Source organism: Neoarius graeffei, chromosome 14 (assembly GCF_027579695.1).
Source record: "Neoarius graeffei isolate fNeoGra1 chromosome 14, fNeoGra1.pri, whole genome shotgun sequence".
In the NCBI taxonomy this organism is placed as follows: domain Eukaryota; kingdom Metazoa; phylum Chordata; class Actinopteri; order Siluriformes; family Ariidae; genus Neoarius; species Neoarius graeffei.
Genome location: NC_083582.1, coordinates 11193769 through 11215877, shown reverse-complemented (window position 1 = coordinate 11215877; position 22109 = coordinate 11193769). Strand labels below are relative to the sequence as shown.

The following is a 22109-nucleotide window of genomic DNA, read 5'->3' as shown; positions in this document are numbered from 1 at the left end:
CGATGACGTAAAAACGTCGTCGTGTTTGCACTGATCCACTCACTGGTTCGTTCCTGGAGCAGCGTGTATCTTTGCTCCTTGGACTTCCTGTAGAGCTCAGCGAGGGTCTCGGATTCACACAGGTACGGACAGTGCAGCTCCCACATGCTCCCGAAACACTCCAGCACTGCATCTGGAAACGGACAAAAAAAAAAAAACGAGTGTGTGCACATTTATAAACACCTGCATTCGTATGAACTGGCGTTACCTGGTTGAGCGTCCTGGACCACCTGCTGAGAGATGATGTGGAACGCGTGTTCAGGATTTGCAGGTGTGTGCGACAGCTGGATGTTCTGCGACATACTGGGGAGAAAGTTCAAGCCGATCAAACACACACACACACACACACACACACACACACACACACACACCATATTCCCAGGTGAATATTTTATTTCAGTGCAGAACTGAAGTCGTAAACGTGTCACTGTATTTTTACAGTGCAGCTGAAAACCAGGTTTCCAGACACTTCTGCACTCTGAGGTGCTGTGCGAGCCTGTGATGGTTGGCACGGGTCGAGTCCACCCCCCTCCCCTAACACCACCCTCTTTACAGACCCATTGTGTGCAGAGACACGCCAAATCAAAGACGATCCTCTTCCAGAAGGATAGCGTGTGGCCTCGTGGGCATGAAATCCACCCCCCTGAGAGCAGAAGGAGCTTTCTAAGCTCTTTTCTAAGCATCATACCAGAGTTCGGCGGGTGTGAGGGCCTGAAGAGGAGGAGGAGGCGACGGCGGTGGTGGCGGCTGGCTCGGGGCGTCGTCACGCCGCTGCTGGAGTGTGTCCACTGGAATACAAACAGACGTGTGAAAAAAGAACTGCTGTGTGTGTGTGTGAGAGAGAGAGATAGAAATAGGTTTCATTCACATTGCAAAACCTCCTGAGAGTCCTGTAGATCAGCCAGTCGAGTCACTAAACCTCGAGTCCCCAGTGTTTAAGCCCGAGTCACGAAAGAAAATTTCGAGTCGAGTCCACTACGGATCCGAGTAGCGTGAGGATGTATGTCCCGTACCATACAATACATTCAAAAAAAAAAAAAATCTTCCTTCAGGAATATTTCGGAAAAAGGTCGTGGTGCTAATTTTAAGCATCCATGTCAACTTAGCATGATGTCTTAGCATGTCAGCTTTGATTCTGACACCACGGGGCCACGTGGCAGGGGACTCGGACTCGGATTTTTGTCCTGTCGGCACTTGCGTGCAAATTAGTAGAACGTTTAATGGAGATAGAAATATCTTCGGTCAAATTATTACAAAAAATAACGGAAAAATCCGAGTCCTCGTCTCCAATTTAACGTGTGAGTCCGAGTCCGAGTCAAGTCACGAGTCAGACTCGAGTACTACTAGCATGTTTCCTTTTGTAACCGGAAATCAGACTGACGTCGTGCTTGAGATACGCCGTGCCACGCCCCCCTCCCAATCTAAACACACCGGAGAACAGTAAAGAGTTTATAACACGACCGAAGAGGGTTTTTTCAGCTGCTTTTAAAGCTATACAGCCTTTCGATTTCATAAAAAAAATCAGGGAAATTTAGTTCGCTTTGAAATTCGGTTATTGTGATATGTTTATTTCTGTTATATATAAAAATAAACCAGGCTATTCTGTGGCTGGGAAGTTGTTTAATTTAAGGCAAATAATGTGCATGAAACCGCTCACTTCGCGCAGTCAAGCAGACAGAGGAAGTCCGTGTGTGTCCGCATGCGCAGGTTTACCTTCTTCTTCTTCTTCTGGGTTGACCGTGCACCAAGGTTCTCGCTAAGCGCCGATATTTATTAGTTTGGTCCTGCATTTCCTTTCCATAACGTCTTTTCTTCTCGCTTTCCATTACCGTAGTCGGTCTTTCACGTTTCATTAGCGTCCTCGAGTTTTCTCTCCCATTTCAAATTTGTAGCCCATGATGCCTTGCGCGAACGGGGAAAGCCCACCACGTGATGTGATGTAATGCGATGCAATGCATGACGTAGCGTATCTTGTATTGGGTCATGGTGAAGCAGGAAAAAAAAGCGGAGAATTTCGGGCCATGTGGCCTTAAATTCATTCACTGTTCCATTTTTTTTTAAATAATAAAAATGGAAGTCTGTGAATCGAATTCAGTAGCTTTCGGTCCACTAAACAAAAAGATTTTCTTTTCAAAAATAATTCTTTTCATGACGTACACTTGAAAAATCCGAAAGGCGGTCTAGCTTTAACTGGACTAACGGAAGACGAGCATAGAACGAGTCGCTAAAAAAAAATTTTTTATCATTTTCCCAAGAGGGAAAGAAAAAAAAAACCTCCGATTTTGCAGAAGATATGCGCTGTCGATTCATCCAGACGCGCTCCACCTGTTCAATCGTTCACTCATTGTTTTGCTCCAGTGCTGTCACTCGTATGAGCCGATATCAGATATGCTCGGTAATCTTTTTCAGACTGGACTCGGACGTTTGCACCCTGCACGGCCGTCAGCTAAAACCTGGCACTGATTTCAAAAGCCATATTGTCTTCTTCTTTTCTGCCTTGGCATGATCATTTGCATTTCTTATAAACTCCTGTGCCAGCTCTCCAGGAGAACGGTTCAGCGCTGCTGCCAGCTCCATGGCACCATCTTGGCAGAGCTGCTTCACACACATGCACACACACAGAGAGAGAGAGAGTGTGTGGGGTCCGGGGTCACCCACTGTGGTGTGGCACTGATACGGCACGGCCATCTGCCAAAACACTCCCCCGTGGCCTCACAGAGACACTGCTGGTGATGGTGCGAGACAAACAGGGTTCAAAATCAACCCTCACGCCATGACACCGCTTTCACACTCTGCGTCTTTTCCCAAACCCTCGGTGTAAACGATGAGCGCTACCAATTTAAGAACTCGGCTGACCGAAACAGGCTCACCTGATTTCGTGGATCTGTGAGGGCTGTGGACGCAGATCCCCGACCTCATCACTCTCCGTACCTGGGACTGACCCAGGAAATCTCCTGGGGTGGGCGGAGCCAACCGCCAGCGGTTTGTGTGTCCGGTCTGTCGGCGCTGCCGTCCAGCTAAACCAACACACATCTGCAATTTTACACACATTAACAGAACGGATGTACACTCAATACGCACAAAAACGACAAGATTTAAAAAAAAAAAAAGATAATGGAAGGAGTCTCCAGCGTCTGCGCCGGTTTCAGTATCAGTCAGAAGTGATGCTGTATTAACTTTAAGTTCAGGACAGAGACCTTCCACAACACTAAACGGATAAAAAGTACAAAAAGTTTTTCTTTAATTAGGCACGTAGCTGTGATTGAAAATGAATATTAATGACACCTAGGGTCGCGCGGTCATAGAAAACACCCCGCTTTTCCTGAGGCAGCACCCTGTCGTTGATTATTTTCCTTTCATAAGTGTTCAGTAATGAAGACAGAAGGAGATTAAAGTGATACAGTGGTGCTTGAAAGTTTGTGAATCCTTTAGAATCATCTATATTTCTGCATAAATATGACCTAAAACATGATCATTACATAGCTGTGAGTGGCAAAAGTATGTGAACCTTTGCTTTCAGTATCTGGTGTGACCCCCTTGTGCAGCAATAACTGCAACTAAACGTTTGCGGTAACTGTTGATCAGTCCTGCACACCGGCTTGGAGGAATTTTAGCCCATTCCTCCATACAGAACAGCTTCAACTCTGGGATGTTGGTGGGTTTCCTCACATGAACTGCTCGCTTCAGGTCCTTCCACAACATTTCCATTGGATTAAGGTCAGGACTTTGACTTGGCCATTCCAAAACATTGACTTTATTCTTCTTTAAGCATTCTTTGGTAGAACGACTTGTGTGCTTAGGGTCGTTGTCTTGCTGCATGACCCACCTTCTCTTGAGATTCAGTTCATGGACAGATGTCCTGACATTTTCCTTTAGAATTCATTGGTATAATTCAGAATTCATTGTTCCATCAATGATGGCAAGCCGTCCTGGCCCAGATGCAGCAAAACAGGCCCAAACCATGATACTACCACCACCATGTTTCACAGATGGGATAAGGTTCTTATGCTGGAATGCAGCGTTTTCCTTTCTTAGACTTAGACAACCTTTATTGTCATTCAATATGCAACAGGTGTACGCCAAACGAAACTTCGTTGCAAATTGGCTCAGCACAGAAATAAATATGAAGTGTATGAAATTAAATTATGCAGCTGAAGAAATATTATAAAGTGCAAATTCCTGTGGAATTTGGAATGTTCAGAAGCTTAGAGTCTGGGTTTGGAGTTCAGCAGTCTGATGACCTGGGGGAAAAAGCTGTTACAGAACCTGGTGGTCCTGCACCGAATGCTGCGGAACCTCTTTCCAGAGGTCAGAGAGGAGAACAGTCCATAATGAGGATGTGAGGGGTCACTGATGATGTTTCTGGCTTGAGAAATGCAACGCCTTGGTGCAATATCCTGAACGGAGGGAAGAGAAGTCCCAATGATTTTCTCGGCTGTCCTCACCACTCTCCTCACATTCTTCCAGTCAGAGGCACTGCAGCCTCTACACCACACAGAGATGCAGCTGGTTAGAACGCTCTCTTTGGTGCTTCTGTAGAATGCAGTGAGGATGGGCGGGGCAGGTGGGCTCTTCTCATCCTACGCAGGAAGTGCAGACGTTGCTGTGCCTTCTTGACCAGTGATGCGGTGTTCACAGACCAGGTGAAGTTGTCTGTGATGTGCATCCCCAGGAGCTTGGTGCAATTGACCACCTCCACGGCCGTGTTGTTGAGGAGAAGTGGAGCGTGGCTGGGTTCATGAAGTCAACAATGATCTCTTTAGTTTTGTCCACGTTCAGGATCAGGTTGTTTTCCCTGCACCAGCCCACCAACTGCTCCACCTCCTTTCTACAAGCCAGGTCATCATCGTCCCTGATGAGGCCCACCACTGTTCTGTCATCCGCAAACTTCACAATATGGTTGCTGGTAGCCCTGGGGACACAGTCGTGTGTCATCAGAGGGCTCAGAACACAGCCCTGAGGGGAGCCTGTGCTGAGGGTGAGGACAGTGGAGGTGTTCTGTCCGACCCGCACTGACTGTGGTCTTTCAGTGAGGAAGTCCAGCAGCCAGTTGCATAGGGGGGTGCTGAAGCCCAGGGGACCCAGTTTGTTCACCAGATGCTGTGGAATGATAGTACTGAACGCTGAACTGAAGTCCAAAACAGCATCCGCACATGAGCGTTCGTCTCCAAACATAACGCTTCTCATTTAAACCAAAAAGTTCTATTTTGTTCTCATCCGTCCACAAAACATTTTCCCAATAGTCTTCTGGCTTGTCCATGCGATCTTGAGCAATCTGCAGACGAGCGGCAATGTTCTTTTTGAAGAGCAGTGGCTTTCTCCTTGCAACCCTGCCATGCACACCACCGTCGTTCAGTGTTCTTCTGATGGTGCACGGCTCAAAATTCGCGGTGGTCCGGTTGCCCGAGGCGACTTAATTTGTCATTTGGCGGATAATTCCTGTCACTAGCCAGCCCGGCTGGCTAGTTGAAAATAAAAAAAAATATATGAAGCGAAGATTCAGACACACCTTCAACCAAAGCCGCCACATATTAAGCGCGTGCCGTGTCTGTGTTAATCGATGTGTTTATCGTCAGGACGGAAAATACCGAAGAATTCCGAATCATATCGCGTACGAGTCAGACTGTCGGTTTTTTCACTACTGCGCATGCATATAACGCATCTCGTTGAATATCGCGGTAATCACGTTATCAAATTCAATAAATGTGGCCACATTATTGCCCATTTAAACACGTGTTTTTGTTCTTGTGTACATCTGCATCTGCCAAAGCTACGTTGCGATGTGGAAAAGGTGTACAGAAACCGCCAGAGATGGGGACAAAGCGACCTCGGTCTGAAGAGGAGAAAAAGGCCGCCGATAAAGCGTACGAGAAGGAGAAACGACAAAGGACTTATAAGCAAACGTGGGAGCAGGGTAGGCCTTGGCTGCGATACGATTTTTATGGAATGATTAATTTTTTTCAAGTTGATTCTTAGTCAATATGAATCTTCTAATGCTTTCTCTCTCATAAATGGTTAAATACAGAAAGCATGTTGGACATATTTTGGGTGCTAAAGTCATGATAGTAAGTATATTTGCTTTCAATACTCATACACCAAGTTGCCAAGTTTTCCAATATATCATTATTTGTTGATATTATATTATGGTGCTTTGTGTTGTTCTCATTTATGTATTTAACAACAGTATCAAAATACTCGGGTCTTGAAATAAATGCACATTAGTCATGAACAATGGTAACTACTCTCTTTTGTGTTATTTTTGACAGAAGTAAAATTCATACATGAACAAATTTTGGCGAGTTGATTTTCTGTTTGGCGAGTTACTTTGGAAGGTAACTAGTCCGGCTGGCTGGTGAAAAAAAAAATTAATTTCTAGGCCTGTAGTGGACTCATGAACATTAACATTAGCCAATGTGAGAGAGGCCTTCAGTTGCTTAGAAGTTACCCTGGGGTCCTTTGCTCTTGGAGTGATCTTTGTCAAGTCAAGTTTATTTAGCGCTTTTAACAATAAACATTTTTGCAAAACAGCTTTACAGAATTTGAACGACTTAAACCATGAGCTAATTTTATCCCTAATCTATCCCCAATGAGCAAGCCTGTGGCGACGGTGGCAAGGAAAAACTCCCTCAGATGACATGAGGAAGAAACCTCGAGAGGAACCAGACTCAAAAGGGAGCCCATCCTCATTTGGGCAACAACATGACTAGAACATTAACAGTTTTAACATGAAGTCAGTTTCGTTGATGTTATAAACTCTTCATTGAGTGCAAAACTGTTCATGACAACTAGCAAGTCAACGGTCATCCTCAGCCACAAAAGCATTACTGTAAGTGTCCAGCGTGTCCTCCAGGTATGACCTTCCAACTGTCCACATGGGGCCGTCCTCTACAGGAGCGATGTGATGAGACTCCAACCAGACACAGGGCACCAGGATGGATCAGGCAGGTCTGAGAAGCAGACGAGGTCAGCACCTCGATCCCAGGACCGACATGTCACTCAGAGGGACAGATTTTGAGGGGTGAAGGAGCCGCTCCTGGAGAGGGTAACAATGGTCTTGAATTTCCTCCGTTTGTACACAATCTGTCTGACTGCGGATTTAGAGACGGTTGAGCATCGACGACGCTTTTTCTGAGGTCCTCAGAAATCTCCTTTGTTCGTGCCATGATCCACTCCCACAAACATGTGTCGTGAAGATCAAACTTGTTCTTTAAACAAAACAGGGTGCCCAGTCACACCTGACTCGAATTTCACCTTCTTCAAACTAGCTGCTAATCCTAGAGGTTCACGTACTTTTGCCACTCACAGATTATGTAATATCGGATCATTTTCCTCAATAAATAAATGATCAAGGATAATATTCGAGTCTTGTTTGTTTAACTGGGTTCTCTTTATCTACTTTCAGGACTTGGGTGAAAATCTGATCATGTTTTAGGTCATATTTATGCAGAAATATGGAAAATTCTAAAGGGTTCACAAACCTTCAAGCACCACTAAGTGTAGATGGTGTGTTTCAGTGGCCCTGACTCAAGTCCTTATGTCTTTTCACGTCCAGGGGAATGTAAAATTGATCAGAAGCGCACTTGTGATTGAAAGAGAGAACCTATTTGAGTTCTCAGAAGTCTAAATGGAGGAAAAACAGGTCAGTTTGGTTGGACTTACTCGACATTCCCCCCTGCTGGGCTCAGCTCTGAGCATCTCTGTGCTCAATTCGCTCCAAATAAACTCAAGACAGGAAGTTCAAGAGTGTCTCCCTGCCTGCTGAGAGCTCGGTTACAGGAAGGAGAGGAGACTGGAGTGGACAGGACGCCTCAGGAGCGGCTCTTTACCCACAATAAACCAAAACACTGCTGTGAACTGTCATGGCTGAGCTTTAGACTGACAGGGAAACCTGGGGGACGTTACAGCGCGCGCCTGGGTAACCATGGCGACACAGTCTGCTGAGAGCGGAAGTGAATGTCGAAAGTAAGTTCAGTTCCGGCTCACTTGAAAATTCACTTTTAATGCAACTCTGACCAGTTGTATTAGTCAACATGGATGCATTGCTTTGTTTTTCTGCTTTTTACAACATTTTTTTTTGCCAAATATTATCTCCTTGCGCTCGTTTTAAAAAAAAAAATACACTTCCCATAATCCCCCGCGCTCCTGCTCAGCCAGTTCACGTTATATTAGCAAGTGGCTAATCTTCCTGTCTTACTTGCACTTCTGTGTCATTGTTTCAACTGGACAGCTACACAGTGATTCTATTATTATTATTAATAATAATAATAATTATTATTATTATTATTATTTCGGGTTGCTCACTAGCTAACGGCGCGTCCGGCCAACATACCCGGATGACAGGAAGGACCTCTGGCGAGAACCTAAAAATAAAAGTCTTGCATCTTTCTGAAGCTAAAATATGCTCACTCGTGCAAAGTCCATCCGTATTTAATTAACGAATAAATAAATAATACATTGATTGTTTTTAATCTGTCGAAGTGAATACTTTTGCTCTGGTTAATTCTACGGAATCGCTTCCGGAAAAAGCACACAACACAAAGCGATTCAGTTCTTTCAGGCCACAAGAAATAAATACTACTCAAATGAAATGAAATAAAATAAAATAACGCGACATCTTGGCTGGCATTATTTACATTCTTTACGGACTACACTTCCCAAGTTACAATGGAAAATACGCGTACGTGTTCCTGGCGTGCTCTGCGTTGAGATCCGACTGGCATTTTATCGAACCAATCATTTTTCAGACGTCCCGAATTCGCGGTTGTCGATTGGGCGAATTCGGATGTCGAACGTGATGACGTTTGACGTTGCGAGCGAAAGGGCAAAAGGAGGGAGGAACTCGAATGGAGGCCGTCGGTGTTGAAGAATTGATACAATCGAGTGAGAAAGCTGCGTTCAAGAACTCCTAACGCTGCGCTGTAAGATTTCGGGATTTGAGCCGGATCGCCTGTCTGGATCTCACCGACTCGTGGTTCCGGTCCCGGGAGCGTCCTGGAGGCTCGGTTTGGGAGCAGTGCCCGTTTGTTTATATTGTGGAGAAGCTGAGATCTGGAGCAGGAGGCCCGTCGCGCGACTGACAGTTGGGTAATGTAGCGCGAGCTTTGCTTTGCTAAGCTAAGCTAAGCTACTTAGCGTACAAGCCTGAGGAACTTATAAAGCTGAGCGCGGTGTTAATTTGTTAATTAATTAACGAATTTGCACGTTGGATATATTACGAGGCGTTAAAGAGATAAACGCTGTGATTTACGGAGGTGGAATGGAATAAATACAGAGCCGTGCCAAAGTTAGCTAACTTCATACAGAGCTAGCTAAGAAGCTACCGAGCTAGTGAATTAGCCGCTAGCATAGCTCGCCTGGTGTGTGTGGGTTTATTTAAAAATAAAAAATAAAAAACAATAACGGAATGTTCTCGACTTTTTTTCGTGACTCTGGAACTGAACAACCGACTTCTGGTAGCGTTTAAATGTTTAAACCCAGCCTTGTGTTTTCACTGTCGGTGTTTTACAGGAGTTTACCAAACACTGACTAGCTGTAGCTAACACTACTTGTGATAAGTTAGCCGAGTTGTTTTAGCATGCTAGTGGTTAGCTAGCTTGAAAAGAATCATTTGTTTTTGACTTCAGAAGTTTGTTGCTACGAGCTAATCACAGCTAACTATGTGTTTATTATGTATAAAGTGTGTGTGTGTCCTGGTCTAACATGTTTGTAAAGAGTGCTACACACTTTTGTCTAAATGTTAATGATGAGTTGTTGTTTGGAGTTGAAACTTCTCCTCATCAGCTGTGCCTCTTCCTCCTCCTCCTCCTCTCTGCAGAGAATATGAAACGGTCCTCACAATGACGTCTCGGATTGTGAAAACCTACAGCCGCAAGGCGGGTGACGGGACGTCCAAGTTCGACGAGGTCCTGTCCAACAAGCGCGCCACGCTCAGCACCAAATGGGGCGAGACGACTTACAAAGCCCAGCTGGGCTCCAAGAGACCCGGCGTAAAGGCCGAGCGACCGGACCGGACCAAGAAACCCAAGATAGCGGAGGACGACGGCTCCGAGGACCCGTTTGGGTTCGACAGCGACGACGAGTCGAGACCCGTGTCATCCCGGAACGCGTCCAAGTCCCCGGCCAAGCTGGGCTCTGTGGAAGCTGGGTTGACCCTGGAGCCGAACAGTAGAGTGAACCAGCCTGCCAGCGTGGAGGCAGTGGCGCCTGGCCGACCCCCGACCCACACGCTCGCCACGCCCGGTGGAGATAAGGGCGCTGTTTGGGTCCCGGAGGACTCGGGGAGGTTCTTCACCAGCTCCGCATCAGGTAGGAGGACATTCCGGGTGGGGGTTAAAACTAGTGTTCTGCTAGTGTGGTATATTAGCCTGGCAAGCCAGACTAAATGTGAATATTTAGTCTGGCCTCGCTCGTAGATATTTCCGAAGGGTGTGGGAGGAACAACCGGCTGTCTTTCAAACTGTCTCTGTGCGTATAGGCCAACGCTCTGACCAATCAGCGCAGCTGTGACGTAGTCAGAGCGACAGAAAGCAGTGGGGGAGGCCTTGAAATAAAGAATTTTTCAAAATGCGTATTAATTAATAAACAGGTTCTAGATATTAAGAAGTTTGGACATAATGACCACAAGTTTGGAGTCTGTACCACATACTTAACATAGACTTTTTTTTTTTCAAGTGTTTTTCAAGGGTTTGCTTAAACTGTTTTTGAGAGTTTTTATTTAGTGGTGTTTGGTGAAATAATTTCCCTTAAATTTAAAATAACGGGAAAATAAGAAACAATCAAAAAGTAATGTTTCAAAGCTGTTTATTAATTCTTCGTACTGCACAAACTAGCCCCATCCTTTTGGCTACGAGCAGAGCCAGCTGGTAGATCAGACTTTTGCCATAGCCGGTCGGCAAAACAGCGAAAACGTCCTTCTTGAAAAGGAATGAGCGGAGAGCCTCTTCCTGCTCATGTTTCAACGAAAACTCCAAGTCTAATTCTTCTAAAACTGATTCCAAAGCGGAGTCAAACGAGCGCTGTTCAATAGCCCGTAGCCCGTACTTTCTCCAGCGTCGCGCAGCTTTGTCGTCACTCCTGCAAAAGCCCGCCCAAAGAATCCAAACAAAAACCTTGCGTTGTGATTGGCGGGCACGATTTGATGCCTGGGGTGTTTTTGTTTATATGGACCGAGGCTAGACCCACTCGCTAGGCAAAAATATTTTTGGCCGCTAGGCGGGTGGGTCTAGTTTACTAGGCTAGTGGTATATTTCACTTGAATAAGCTCCAGGGTCAGAACATCAATGTGAAGCGCGAGATAAGTAGGGCTGGGTTCAAAAGATCGATCCACGATCCGATATCGATTCACGTTCAAGAAATATGAGATCGATTCAAAAATGTGTGGATCGATCTCTTCCAGGTGGCTATAGGCACTATTTTCTCGACCGCGCAAGGACCGCTATAAAAAGCGGGTGCCGGCAAACGAAACCGAAACTTAAGAACGCGAGATGGCTGAAGCTGCACAGCTAAAATTACCGCCTGGCCTGAAAGCTGATGTATGGCATTACTTTGGATTCAAACGTTACGAGGACAGAGACGAAGTCGACAGAACAAAAGCAGTGTGCAGACTGTGCCGCATAGAGGTAAAATATAGTGGCAATACAACCAATCTCCGCAACCACTTATCCCGGCGCCACGCCGACACAGTTTCAGCTAAACCTGCGGCGAATCAAACTGCACTGGAGAAGGCATTTGGTGTTAAATTACATGCACAAACACGTATGGGGCTGTTCCTGTCAATGGAGCACTTGCATGTGACGTCATAGCCGATCCAGATTGTGACAGACGCCATCTTGTCGGTCAAATGCCATATTTCCGCCTTCTACTTCTGCTTTTACTTCTACCTTTTCTACTGGAAAACCCTACTATATACAATTCTACTACAACGGCTGTGGCTACAAGCTCTCCCTACCTGTGCACGTTTTTTGTGTGTATTTTTGCGTGTTGTTCGTCTGTACCGGACTTCAATATCCACTACAACCGTATGGACTTACTGGACATTGGTTTCCAGCAGAAAATGACAGTTTGTAGGGATTTCCATCGCATGCACAACATTCCGGATGAGATAGCGAGACCAGCGGGGTCTCCGTGGATTGTTATTGGAAGCAAAGCGAAAGAGGCGGCGCCGGGAGAGGAAGCAAAAGTGAGGCTGCAGGCAGAGCCGGCCTGTTGACTAAGCTCAGAAAACAGCTACTCAAATCTCCACTGCTAAGCCTCTATCTCTCCAACGCCAGGTAAACAAGACGGACGATTTGGAATTACAGCTGGAATTACCTTATTCTATTCTATAATCGGCTGGTCAGTGCTATACTCAATACTTAAGTGACTTACCCGTCCAATGAGGATTCTTGTTTACAAGATGCCACATCTGAGTCGCTGACATCCTGAATTTCTGTAAAGATAACTGTCCAGAGATTTATAGGCACGCAGTGCTTCACCACTGAACAGCGAGGGAAAGTTAATGAGGTAATTATACACGTCCGGGTATTCCGCTGGCAGTTCAAAATCCGGTTGTGAAAACTCCGTCCGGTAAGCCATAAGGGTCACTAATCTGTAGATCGTTTATTTTAGACATATATCTAGTTATCTGTTCATTAGAAAAATGAGCCGTGTAGTCCGTCGGTTGAAACTGATCCATTCTGTACACGAGTGCAGCAGTATTCAGCGGTGTTTTTTACCGACAAGATGGCGGTTGTGTACTTTCCGGTTACGTGACTGCAAGATCTCAATAGGGACAGTTTTTACTTTAAAGTGACAATCCAGCAATATCTAAGTAAATAGAATCGATCCAGGAAATCTGGATCGATTCCCAGCCCTAGAGATAAGACTCTCAGAGCTTCCGCAACCGCGCGATGTCCTTACTAGCACTCCGAAGGTGATTTATTTTCCTGTTATGGCACCCGTCCTGAGTGTTTCGTTTCTTTTCTTTTTTTTTTTTTAAATAGCTCTGATTTAATAAACAAAACCCCTTTTACACCATGACCCAGTTTCCCAAAAGCGTCGTTTTTAGAGCGTGTCCTGTGTGTCTCGAGTACGAGGATTTTCTACCAGACCCGACAGAAGTGATGTATTCGGAGACCATATCATGAGGAAAAGATCACCCCGCTCGGGAGTTCAGAAAAACTATCCTGCTGCTGAAAATCAGATTTAGATTGGGTATAAAATGTTAGTCGAATCAGCCGCTGCCACTCTGTGTGCACGATTCTTAAAAAGTGATGATATGGTATCTTTTGATAAGCATAATATCATTTATCGCAATATTCCCAGGATATTACCTCACAACCAAAAACCCTGACTGATTCACCTCAGCATGCACGAGATGGCAAAACGCACCCGTGATGGACGGAATCGGATACCTTATCGCAGATTAGCTGGAGGAAAGCTCAGACGCTGCGTGCGCGTTTATTCCCAGGAATGAGTGACGGGTGATTGGTGTAGATCCGACCCACACAAGCGACCCATGTGGGAGCGTCAGACTCGTCCCGAGTCGCTCACTGGCATTTGGCAGCGTTACAGGTGGTAACAGGCTCAGACCCACAGCGCTGGCTGTGTGTGAGAAGTGTGTCAGCGTTAATTAACCCCGACAGAGTAAAACCTGACCGTTCCCCTGGACAAAACGGCAGCAGCTGGTGGCTGTGGTGCTGGTCAGTTTGGAGCTCGGTCTCATGTCTCAGCGAGAGATAAAAATAAAAAGCCTTCGCTGTGGATCTATCTGTTGTTCTCGATGATCGGTTTGGTTGCGAGCACATGGCAGGAATTTCCCCCGTGTTGCTGTTTTTAAATGAGACGCGAACAGTTGGCGTGTTTGTGGTGCCTCCTTTAGGATGAGAGATGTTCCGCAGTTTCACACACACTTCCAAACCCGTGGTTGACAAACACCCCCGAGCCCAGAGGCCCTACATATAACTTTCTCCTGGGCTTATTTTACATTTCTGCTCTGCCACGGCTGGTATTTCAGTCTGCCTTCTCTCCTGGGTGTGAGATAATTATCTGGCCGATTGAGCCACTGATTAGCTGGAGCACAGTTTCAGAACACACACACACACACAAAGTGGTGTTAATGCTGAAGAAGACAGCCTGAGCAGGCACGTTTTAGATTTCAGTCTCCTGTCTGGCCACTCCCCCTTTTATATTTTTATACATACATATATATATATACACAGTGCTGAGCGTAAATAAGTGCACCCCCTTTGAAAAGTAAGATTTTAAGCAATTTCCAAAATGTTGACAAGACAAAGTTTAATATAACATCTGTTTAACTTATAACGTGAAAGTAAGGTTAATAATATAACTTAGATTACACATTTTTCAGTTTTACTCAAATTAGCGTGGTGCAAAAATGAGTACACCCCACAACAAAAACTACTCCATCTAGTACTTTGTATGGCCTCCGTGATTTTTAATGACAGCACCAAGTCTTCTAGGCATGGAATGAACAAGTTGGCGACATTTTGCAACATCAATCTTTTCCCATTCTTCAACAACGACCTCTTTTAGTGACTGGATGCTGGATGGAGAGCGATGCTCAACTCGTCTCTTCAGAATTCCCCATAGGTGTTCGATTGGGTTCAGATCAGGAGACGTACTTGGCCACTGAATCACTTTCACCCTGTTCTTCTTCAGAAATCCAACAGCGGCCTTAGATGTGTGTTTAGTCATGTTGGAAAAGTGCACGACGACCAAGGGCACGGAGTGATGGTAGCATCTTCTCTTTCAGTATAGAGCAATACGTCTGTGAATTCATGATGCCATCAGTGAAATGCAGCTCCCCGACACCAGCAGCACTCACGCAGCCCCACATAAGGACACTGCCACCACCATGTTTCACTGTAGGCACCAGGCAGTTTTCTTTGTATTCCTCACCTTTGCGACACTGTACAGTTTTGAAGCCATCAGTTCCAAAAACATTTCTCTTGGTCTCATCACTCCAGAGTATAGAGTCCCAGTAGTCTTCATCTTTGTCAGCATGGGCCCTGGCAAACTCTAGGCGGGCTTTTTTGTGCCTGGGCTTTAGGAGAGGCTTCTTTCGTGGACGGCATCCATGCATGCCATTCCTCTGCAGCGTACGCCGTATTGTGTCACGGGAAATAGTTACCCCAGTTTGGCTTTCTGCTTCTTTAGATAACTGCAGTGAACTTGGATGCCGATTTTCTTCAACCCTTCTCATCAGAAGATGCTCCTGTCGAGGTGTTAACTTCCGTGGACGACCTGGACGTCTCTGTGAAATGGTTGCAGTTCCGTCTTTCTTAAATTTTTGTGCCACTTTTGCGACAGTATTCTGACTGATAAGTAAAGCTTTGCTGATCTTCTTGTAGCCTTCACCTTTGTGGTGGAAAGAAATTATTTTTTTCTTCTCCGGTCTTGTCATTTCTCTTCCATGTGGTGCCGTTGTTGACAGCATGAAACGGGAATGGGTTTTCTTTAAGTAACACCCTTTTATAGTCAACTGTATTCTTGTTAAATTAGACATTTGTAGTCTACAATTTAGCTTTGCTCCAGAGACTTTCAGTGGGGTGTACTCATTTTTGCACCACGCTAATTTGAGTAAAACTGAAAAATGTGTAATCTAAGTTATATTATTAACCTTACTTTCACGTTATAAGTTAAACAGATGTTATATTAAACTTGTCAACATTTTGGAAATTGTTTAAAATGTTACTTTTCAAAGGGGGTGGACTTATTTACGCGGAGTACACACTTGTATATTTGTGTGTGTGTGTGTGTGTTTGTGTGTGTGTATTTCTCCTCATCACTACTGTTTTGCTGTAACTGGGCCTTTTCAGCGTATCAGGTCACTTTGAGGTCAACCGATATGGGTTTTTCTAAAGCCGATACCGATATTTAGAGGTCAGAGTCGGACGATATGAGCTGCCGATTTTTTTTGGGCCGATTTTTAGGGCCGATATGCTATCGTATTGTCCTTAATTGGCATGCTAAAATATCATACTAGTAAGAGGACGCACGACACTTATAAACTTAACACGATTTATTGAAAATTGAACACTCTGAAAAAATCAACATGTGAAATAAATATAAAATAAATAAATACCAGTTAAGTCAAAGGCTACTAATGAAATACTACTGAACTCTGAGTCTGAAATATTCAAAAATGCTGCCATACTGGGTTTGTTTTCCTTCAGCCATCAGACAGCAATTCCTAAACAGAACAAACATTCAAGGTTAGCATTTAATAGTGCCTTCAATGTTACTATATGTTAATGAAAGAAATTATTAATTTCATTTAGATTTTATTATTCATAACATTTATTTTATTCATTATAAATAACATGTAGTATAAATATTATGTATTATATAAAAATGACTGTACTCATCATAACAATAAGAATTAACAAATTAATGACTTAAACGTATTAAAATGAATCATCAATAGACTAACAGAGTGCAAGAAGACTTCCATGATGTGACAACTTCAGATAGTTACTTCAAAACGGCAAAATACATGTTCAAGTTATACAGTTTCACTGTGGAACTTCCATGCCTTGAACTTTCACACGTTTCCGTTTCAACAATATAAAACTCCGTCTCCCAGCATGCTGTGCAGGAAATAGGAACTGCGGAGGTCTAGCATCGGTCTCTGGCTCACAATCAAATCAAACATGTATAGAGATCTTGCAGTCACGTGACCGGAAAGTACACAACCGCCATCATGTCGGTCAAAAACACCGCTGAATACTGCTGCACTCGTGTACAGAATGGATCAATTTCAACCGACGGACTACACGGCTCATTTTTCTAATGAACAGATAACTAGATATATGTCTAAAATTAACGATCTACAGATTAGTGACCCTTATGGCTTACCGGACGGAGTTTTCACGACCGGATTTTGAACTGCCAGCGGAATACCCGGACGTGTATGATTACCTCATCAACTTTCCCTCGCTGTTCAGTGGTGAAGCACTGCGTGCCTATAAATCTCTGCACAGTTATCTTTACAGAAATTCAGGATTTGTCAGCGACTCAGATGTGGCATCTTGTAAACAAGAATCCTCATTGGATGGGTAAGTCACTTAAGTATTGAGTATAGCACTGACCAGCTGATTATAGAATAGAATAAGGTAATTCCAGCTGTAATTCCAAATCGTCTGTCTTGTTTACATGGATTTGGCGTTGGAGAGATAGAGGCTTAGCAGTGGAGATTTGAGTGGCTGTTTTCTGAGCTTAGTCAACAGGCCGGCTCTGCAGCCTCGCTTTTGCTTCCGCTCCCGACACCGCCTCCTTCGCTTTGCTTCCGATAACAATCCACGGAGACCCTGCTGGTCTCGCTATCTCGTCCGGAATGTTTTTTTTTTTTTTTTTTTTTCTCGTCCAGAATGTTGTGCATGCGATGGAAATCGCTACAAACCGTCATTTTCTGCTGGAAACCAATGTCCAGTAAGTCCATACGGTTGTAGTGGATATTGAAGTCCGGTACAGACGAACAACACACAAAAAACATAAAAACCGTGCACAGGTAGGGAGAGCTTGTAGCCACAGCCGTTGTAGTAGAATTGTATATAGTAGGGTTTTCCAGAAGAAAAGATAGAAGTAAAAGCAGAAGTAGAACCAGAAGTAGAAGGCGGAATATGGCGCTTGACCTACAAGATGGCGTCTGTCACAATCTGGATCGGCTGTGACGTCACATGCAAGATCTCTATACATCGCGAAAACGAATGGACATGGGATGGCAATGTTATAATACGTTCACAGGTTAGTTTTGCGTCCTCTTTTTGTTAACTTTTCACTTAGATTGTCCGTTACTACGGTTTAGATCGGAACATAGCGGTCACCAGCGTTAAGGGGGCTTACGTAGTCGACGCATTCCCGATGCACTCGTGGCCACAAGGCTACGCATCGCAACGTTTCGTTTCGAGATGAATTCTACAACTCCGATGCAGTTGAAATGCTATTCGTTTTTCCTTTTGCTAAATGAAGCAACACATCACAGATTACAATTATCATGAGAGCAAATATACGACTTTAGGACATTGAAGCCTTACCTGTAGGCTATCTCTGCTGACTCCTGAAACGTTTGTTGGCTTGGGTCTTTTGCACAACGCGTTCTACGTAGCTGTCGTGCCTGACTTTAAATCGTCGCGACCAAATAAGAAAATCGGCCGATGCCGATTCATCAAAAATCGGCCGATTAAATCGACCGGCCGATAGATCGGTCGACCTCTAGTCACTTTGCAGCGTTCCCTTCCCACGACAGCCACAGTGTTGCCGCTACACTAATATAAAAAGATTTCTCAAGCTTGAAAATGTGGTCTCTTTTTGTTTAATTTTCTCTTATCCTTACGTGGCGGCGACAGCACTCCGCCACGCGAATGTTCTACATTCGGACATACTCCACTCCCCGTCCACATAAGCTCCCAGTGCGTAGCTGGCCGAGTAGTTCCGCGTGGAGATCGTCACTGATCGCGCTAGTCCGCTTTACCTCCTTCCTTACGCTGTGCTCGCGGTAAAGTGCCATCCGTGTTAAGAGGCGCTTACGTAATACATACCGGTCCCTGAGTTAGATCTGGATAGTCGTGTCTTGTAATTGGATGGCTGAAACCGAAAATAAAGCTGACACTTGGTGAACATCAGCTGATTGTTTTATTCCGTAAATATGTCACCAGTATAGTTGAATATTTAATTATAAGCAGTCTTCAATCACAGCAACTTTTGGCAAAAAAACCAACTCATATTTCCAAAAAGAGTGACTTTTTCAGGAAGTGCACTAGAATGCCTCTCTGAGCATGAACTTATTTATTTTATCTCTCTCTCTGTCACAGTCCTGTGCAAAAGTCTTAAGGCCTCTGCATGCTCTTGCGACAAGGCTTTCGCAGATAGCTTTTCGCAGACAGTTGTAATTTATCATTGAGCGAGGAGTAATAGGCGTGCGCGATGTTATTCACCGGCACAACGCACGGGGGCGCGAAGTCGCGAGGAGTAGTTGGTGGGTGTGGTTAGTGGAGTGTTTATCCTCCGGTTACTTATAATGACTAGAACTGGAGTCGTATAGATGTACGTACTTCTTCAATCAACCGCTCTTCATGCTGCTCCATCTTCGCTCGTGTTTTTAAAAATGCCGGTCGTGAAAACAAACCAAACCGGGAAAGTAGGGAAGCGGAAGTGCGTGTAGAGTGGACCAATCAGAGCCCTCTTGTCTGCGGCGCTGTCTGCGAGGCTTCTGCGGTGGTCACAATTTTTGGGAGGTGCGCGCAGAGCGTCTGCGAAGGTGGGGGGGCTACGCAGACATTGTCTGCGACGCTATCTGCGAGGACTGGGTTGTCAGCATAAATTGGCCTTTAGGCACATGTAAAGAAATGCTGTCGACCAAAAATGGCTTAAAAATAACGAAATGAAATGTTTCCGCGTTTAAAAAAAAAAAAAATACTACAAACAGTAATGAGTAAGCCATGAGAAATGAAACCAAGTCAATATTTGGTGTGAGATGACCCTTTGCTGCCCTTTTTTTTTTTAAATGATCAAAATTCTATTTCTCATTTTATAAAATATAGGAATGCGTTTTTGATCGCTATTTTGTCGCTGCTATAGCAAGTTATGAGTGTTTTGAAATACACTCTAATATATCAGTCCATATGCCAAAGCAACGGCCGTAAACGAGATTCGCCGAGACCTGTGCGAGACATTGTATCAAATCAAATCAAGTTTATTTGTATAGCGCTTTTAACAATAAACATTGTCGCAAAGCAGCTTTACAGAATTTGAACGACTTAAAACATGAGCTAATTTTATCCCTAATCTATCCCCAATGAGCGAGGCTGTGGCGACGGTGGCAAGGAAAAACCCCCTCATGCTACATGAGGAAGAAACCTTGAGAGGAACCAGACTCAAAAGGGAACCCATCCTCATTTGGGCAACAACAGACAGCCTGACTATAATATTAACAGTTTTAACAGGTATAACCCTCAACTGTCCTCATGGGGCCGTCCTTCACAGGAGCGGTGCGATAAAACTCCGACCAGACACAGGGCACCAGGACGGATCAAGCAGGTCCGAGGGGCAGAAGAGGCCAGCATCTCAATCCCAGGATCAACATGTAACTCAGAGGGACAGATTGGGGGGGAGAGAGAGAGAGAAAGAAAACACAGGTTGTTAGGTATGCCCTAAAAATGACAAGTATTAAATCTGTGTGGTAGGCTCGCAGAGACGAGAGTCTTTACATCAGGCATAACACACAATGGCATGTTAATATGGTAAAAAATATCATGACCTGCTCTGGCTGGATGCTTGATTGGGTGATGGGAGCACACTCCTCAGCAATGATGAGATGCAGATGGGACCCTTAGGCCTGGCCAGACTTTCCCTAACAGAAACTACTGTTCTCACGCTCACTAACCTGCTCTAAAGCCTGGACACGCGCTTCTAGCACTGTAATCTTCTCCGTCAGAGAGCTAACTAATCTGCACTTATCACAAGTAAAGCTAATAGAGCTATCGCTAGTGACGGAGGAAGAATGACTAAACATCCTGCACTCAGCACACTGAACAGGCTGAAGGTGTGCCATGATGAAAAGATTCACGTACCTTAAATGAAGATCTGTTGATATTAAAGCAGATCAGATGGCCTCCGCTTGTGGACTTTACACAGGAGGAGAGAAAAAGAAAGCTTCCGGTCTCGGCGTTCTTCCGAAAAAAAAAAGAGAAAAAACTGGGAAAAAAACGGAAAAAGGAAAGCGAAAGTGAAAAGTACAAAAATGAAAGCGACAGTATAATAAAAATGAAGAGGATACTGGAAATTTATTTATAGAAAAAAAGTTAAAAAAGGATTAGTAATTAACGCCGGCACTCGCGGGAAAAAGGACTCGGCGCGAATCGTAGGACGGAAGGAAAACGTGCAGCGGAAATCAAAGTGGCCAACGTTGTCAAAAGACTCGCACGCCCTCCTTCGAACGCTGACGTAATCAAGCGGGAAGTTTTCCGTGTCCGAAATCGCTCCCTGCTCACGATCTAGTGTGGACGCCGTTTCGTAGTGCTGTCCGAAACCCGAGTGAGGATCATGTGGGAATAGGGTATTAGGCAGAAAAAGGAAATTACCAGTCAAAAATAATATTTTATATAATCCTGATGAGCGCCGCAGGTGCGAAGACGAGCGGCGCAGGCGCGAAGTCCCTCTAGGGGGGTCTGGGGGCATGCCCCCCCAGAAAATTTTTGAAATTTAGACTTCATTTCCTGCATTCTAGGACATTTTCAGGGTGAAATGGCGTGTAATTTTTGATCAGAAATATTGCATATTTTTACTTTGTATTTTTTTCAGTTTCACTCCTGAATGTATCAGATGTATGTATGGTGTTTGATTTGGTAACAAAAGAGAAAAGAAAATAAACAACAATGAATTGTATATAATCTTTTGATCTAGTTACAGTATTTAATAAAAAAAAACCCAACAGTATTCTATTTTACCATACCCCAATGAAACCCCCTTGTTAATCAATGTATCACACATACCTTTTCTGTCTTTTTGTGGAAAAACGAATCAATTTTTGTAACATTCAATTTGGGGCGTTTGTTGGGATTCATCTTGATCCAGAAGAGTGAGTCAGCAAAAAAAAATGCGGTTCTCCCACCAAGAAAGAGGAAACTACAACGCAGGGTGTTTGGCAATTTTTGACCAATCAGAATTCGCGATTTATTCAGTCCGCATGTTACAAGATTCAGTGCGGGCCAAAATGGCGGAAGCGATGAAATATTCTGATTTTTCATTTCAAGTTTTCAGTATTTTTCGTATTAAACTGTGTTTCTTACGATTTGTAAATGATGGCGGAACCACACACGGACTGGCCATTGGGAGTAGCGGGAGTTTTCCCGGTGGGCCGGTGGTTCAGTGTGGGCCGGCGGAGAAAAAAAAAACAGTTGCGCGCTGGCCTTTAATATGATAAGCAATGTTAACAGTTTCTTTAACAAACTGTTAACATTGCTTATCATATTAAAGGCCAGCGCGCAACTGTTTTTTTTTTTTCTCCGCCGGCCCACACTGAACCACCAGCCCACCGGGAAAACTCCCGCTACTCCCGATGGCCAGTCCGT

At 44.5% G+C, this 22109-nt stretch overlaps 2 protein-coding genes across 8 annotated transcripts in view; one reads left to right on the top strand and one right to left on the bottom strand.

Annotated features, from left to right (window-relative positions):
• The window catches only part of btbd16 (BTB (POZ) domain containing 16), a 48049-nt gene extending 39273 nt beyond the window's left edge, over positions 1–8776 (bottom strand). For 2 of the 5 annotated variants that reach the window (XM_060939256.1, XM_060939260.1), the window contains exons 1-5: positions 8721–8776; positions 2910–3072; positions 728–827; positions 248–342; positions 44–172 (exon numbers count right to left, since the gene is read on the bottom strand). In XM_060939256.1, coding sequence (XP_060795239.1) covers positions 44–172; positions 248–342; positions 728–827; positions 2910–3072; positions 8721–8759 — 526 coding nt within the window. In that variant the 5' untranslated portion in view covers positions 8760–8776. Of the gene's footprint in view, positions 1–43; positions 173–247; positions 343–727; positions 828–2909; positions 3073–7698; positions 7902–8720 lie in introns of those variants that run through there. The other 3 variants (XM_060939259.1, XM_060939257.1, XM_060939258.1) reach the window with 3 other exon arrangements.
• Positions 8777–8874: 98 nt separating this feature from the next.
• waplb (WAPL cohesin release factor b) overlaps positions 8875–22109 on the top strand; it is a 70635-nt gene continuing 57400 nt past the window's right edge. For 2 of the 3 annotated variants that reach the window (XM_060939255.1, XM_060939253.1), the window contains exons 1-2: positions 8875–9123; positions 9854–10344. In XM_060939255.1, the coding sequence (XP_060795238.1) occupies positions 9876–10344 (469 nt within the window). In that variant the 5' untranslated portion in view covers positions 8875–9123; positions 9854–9875. The remainder of the gene's footprint in view (positions 9124–9853; positions 10345–22109) is intronic. The other variant, XM_060939254.1, reaches the window with a different exon arrangement.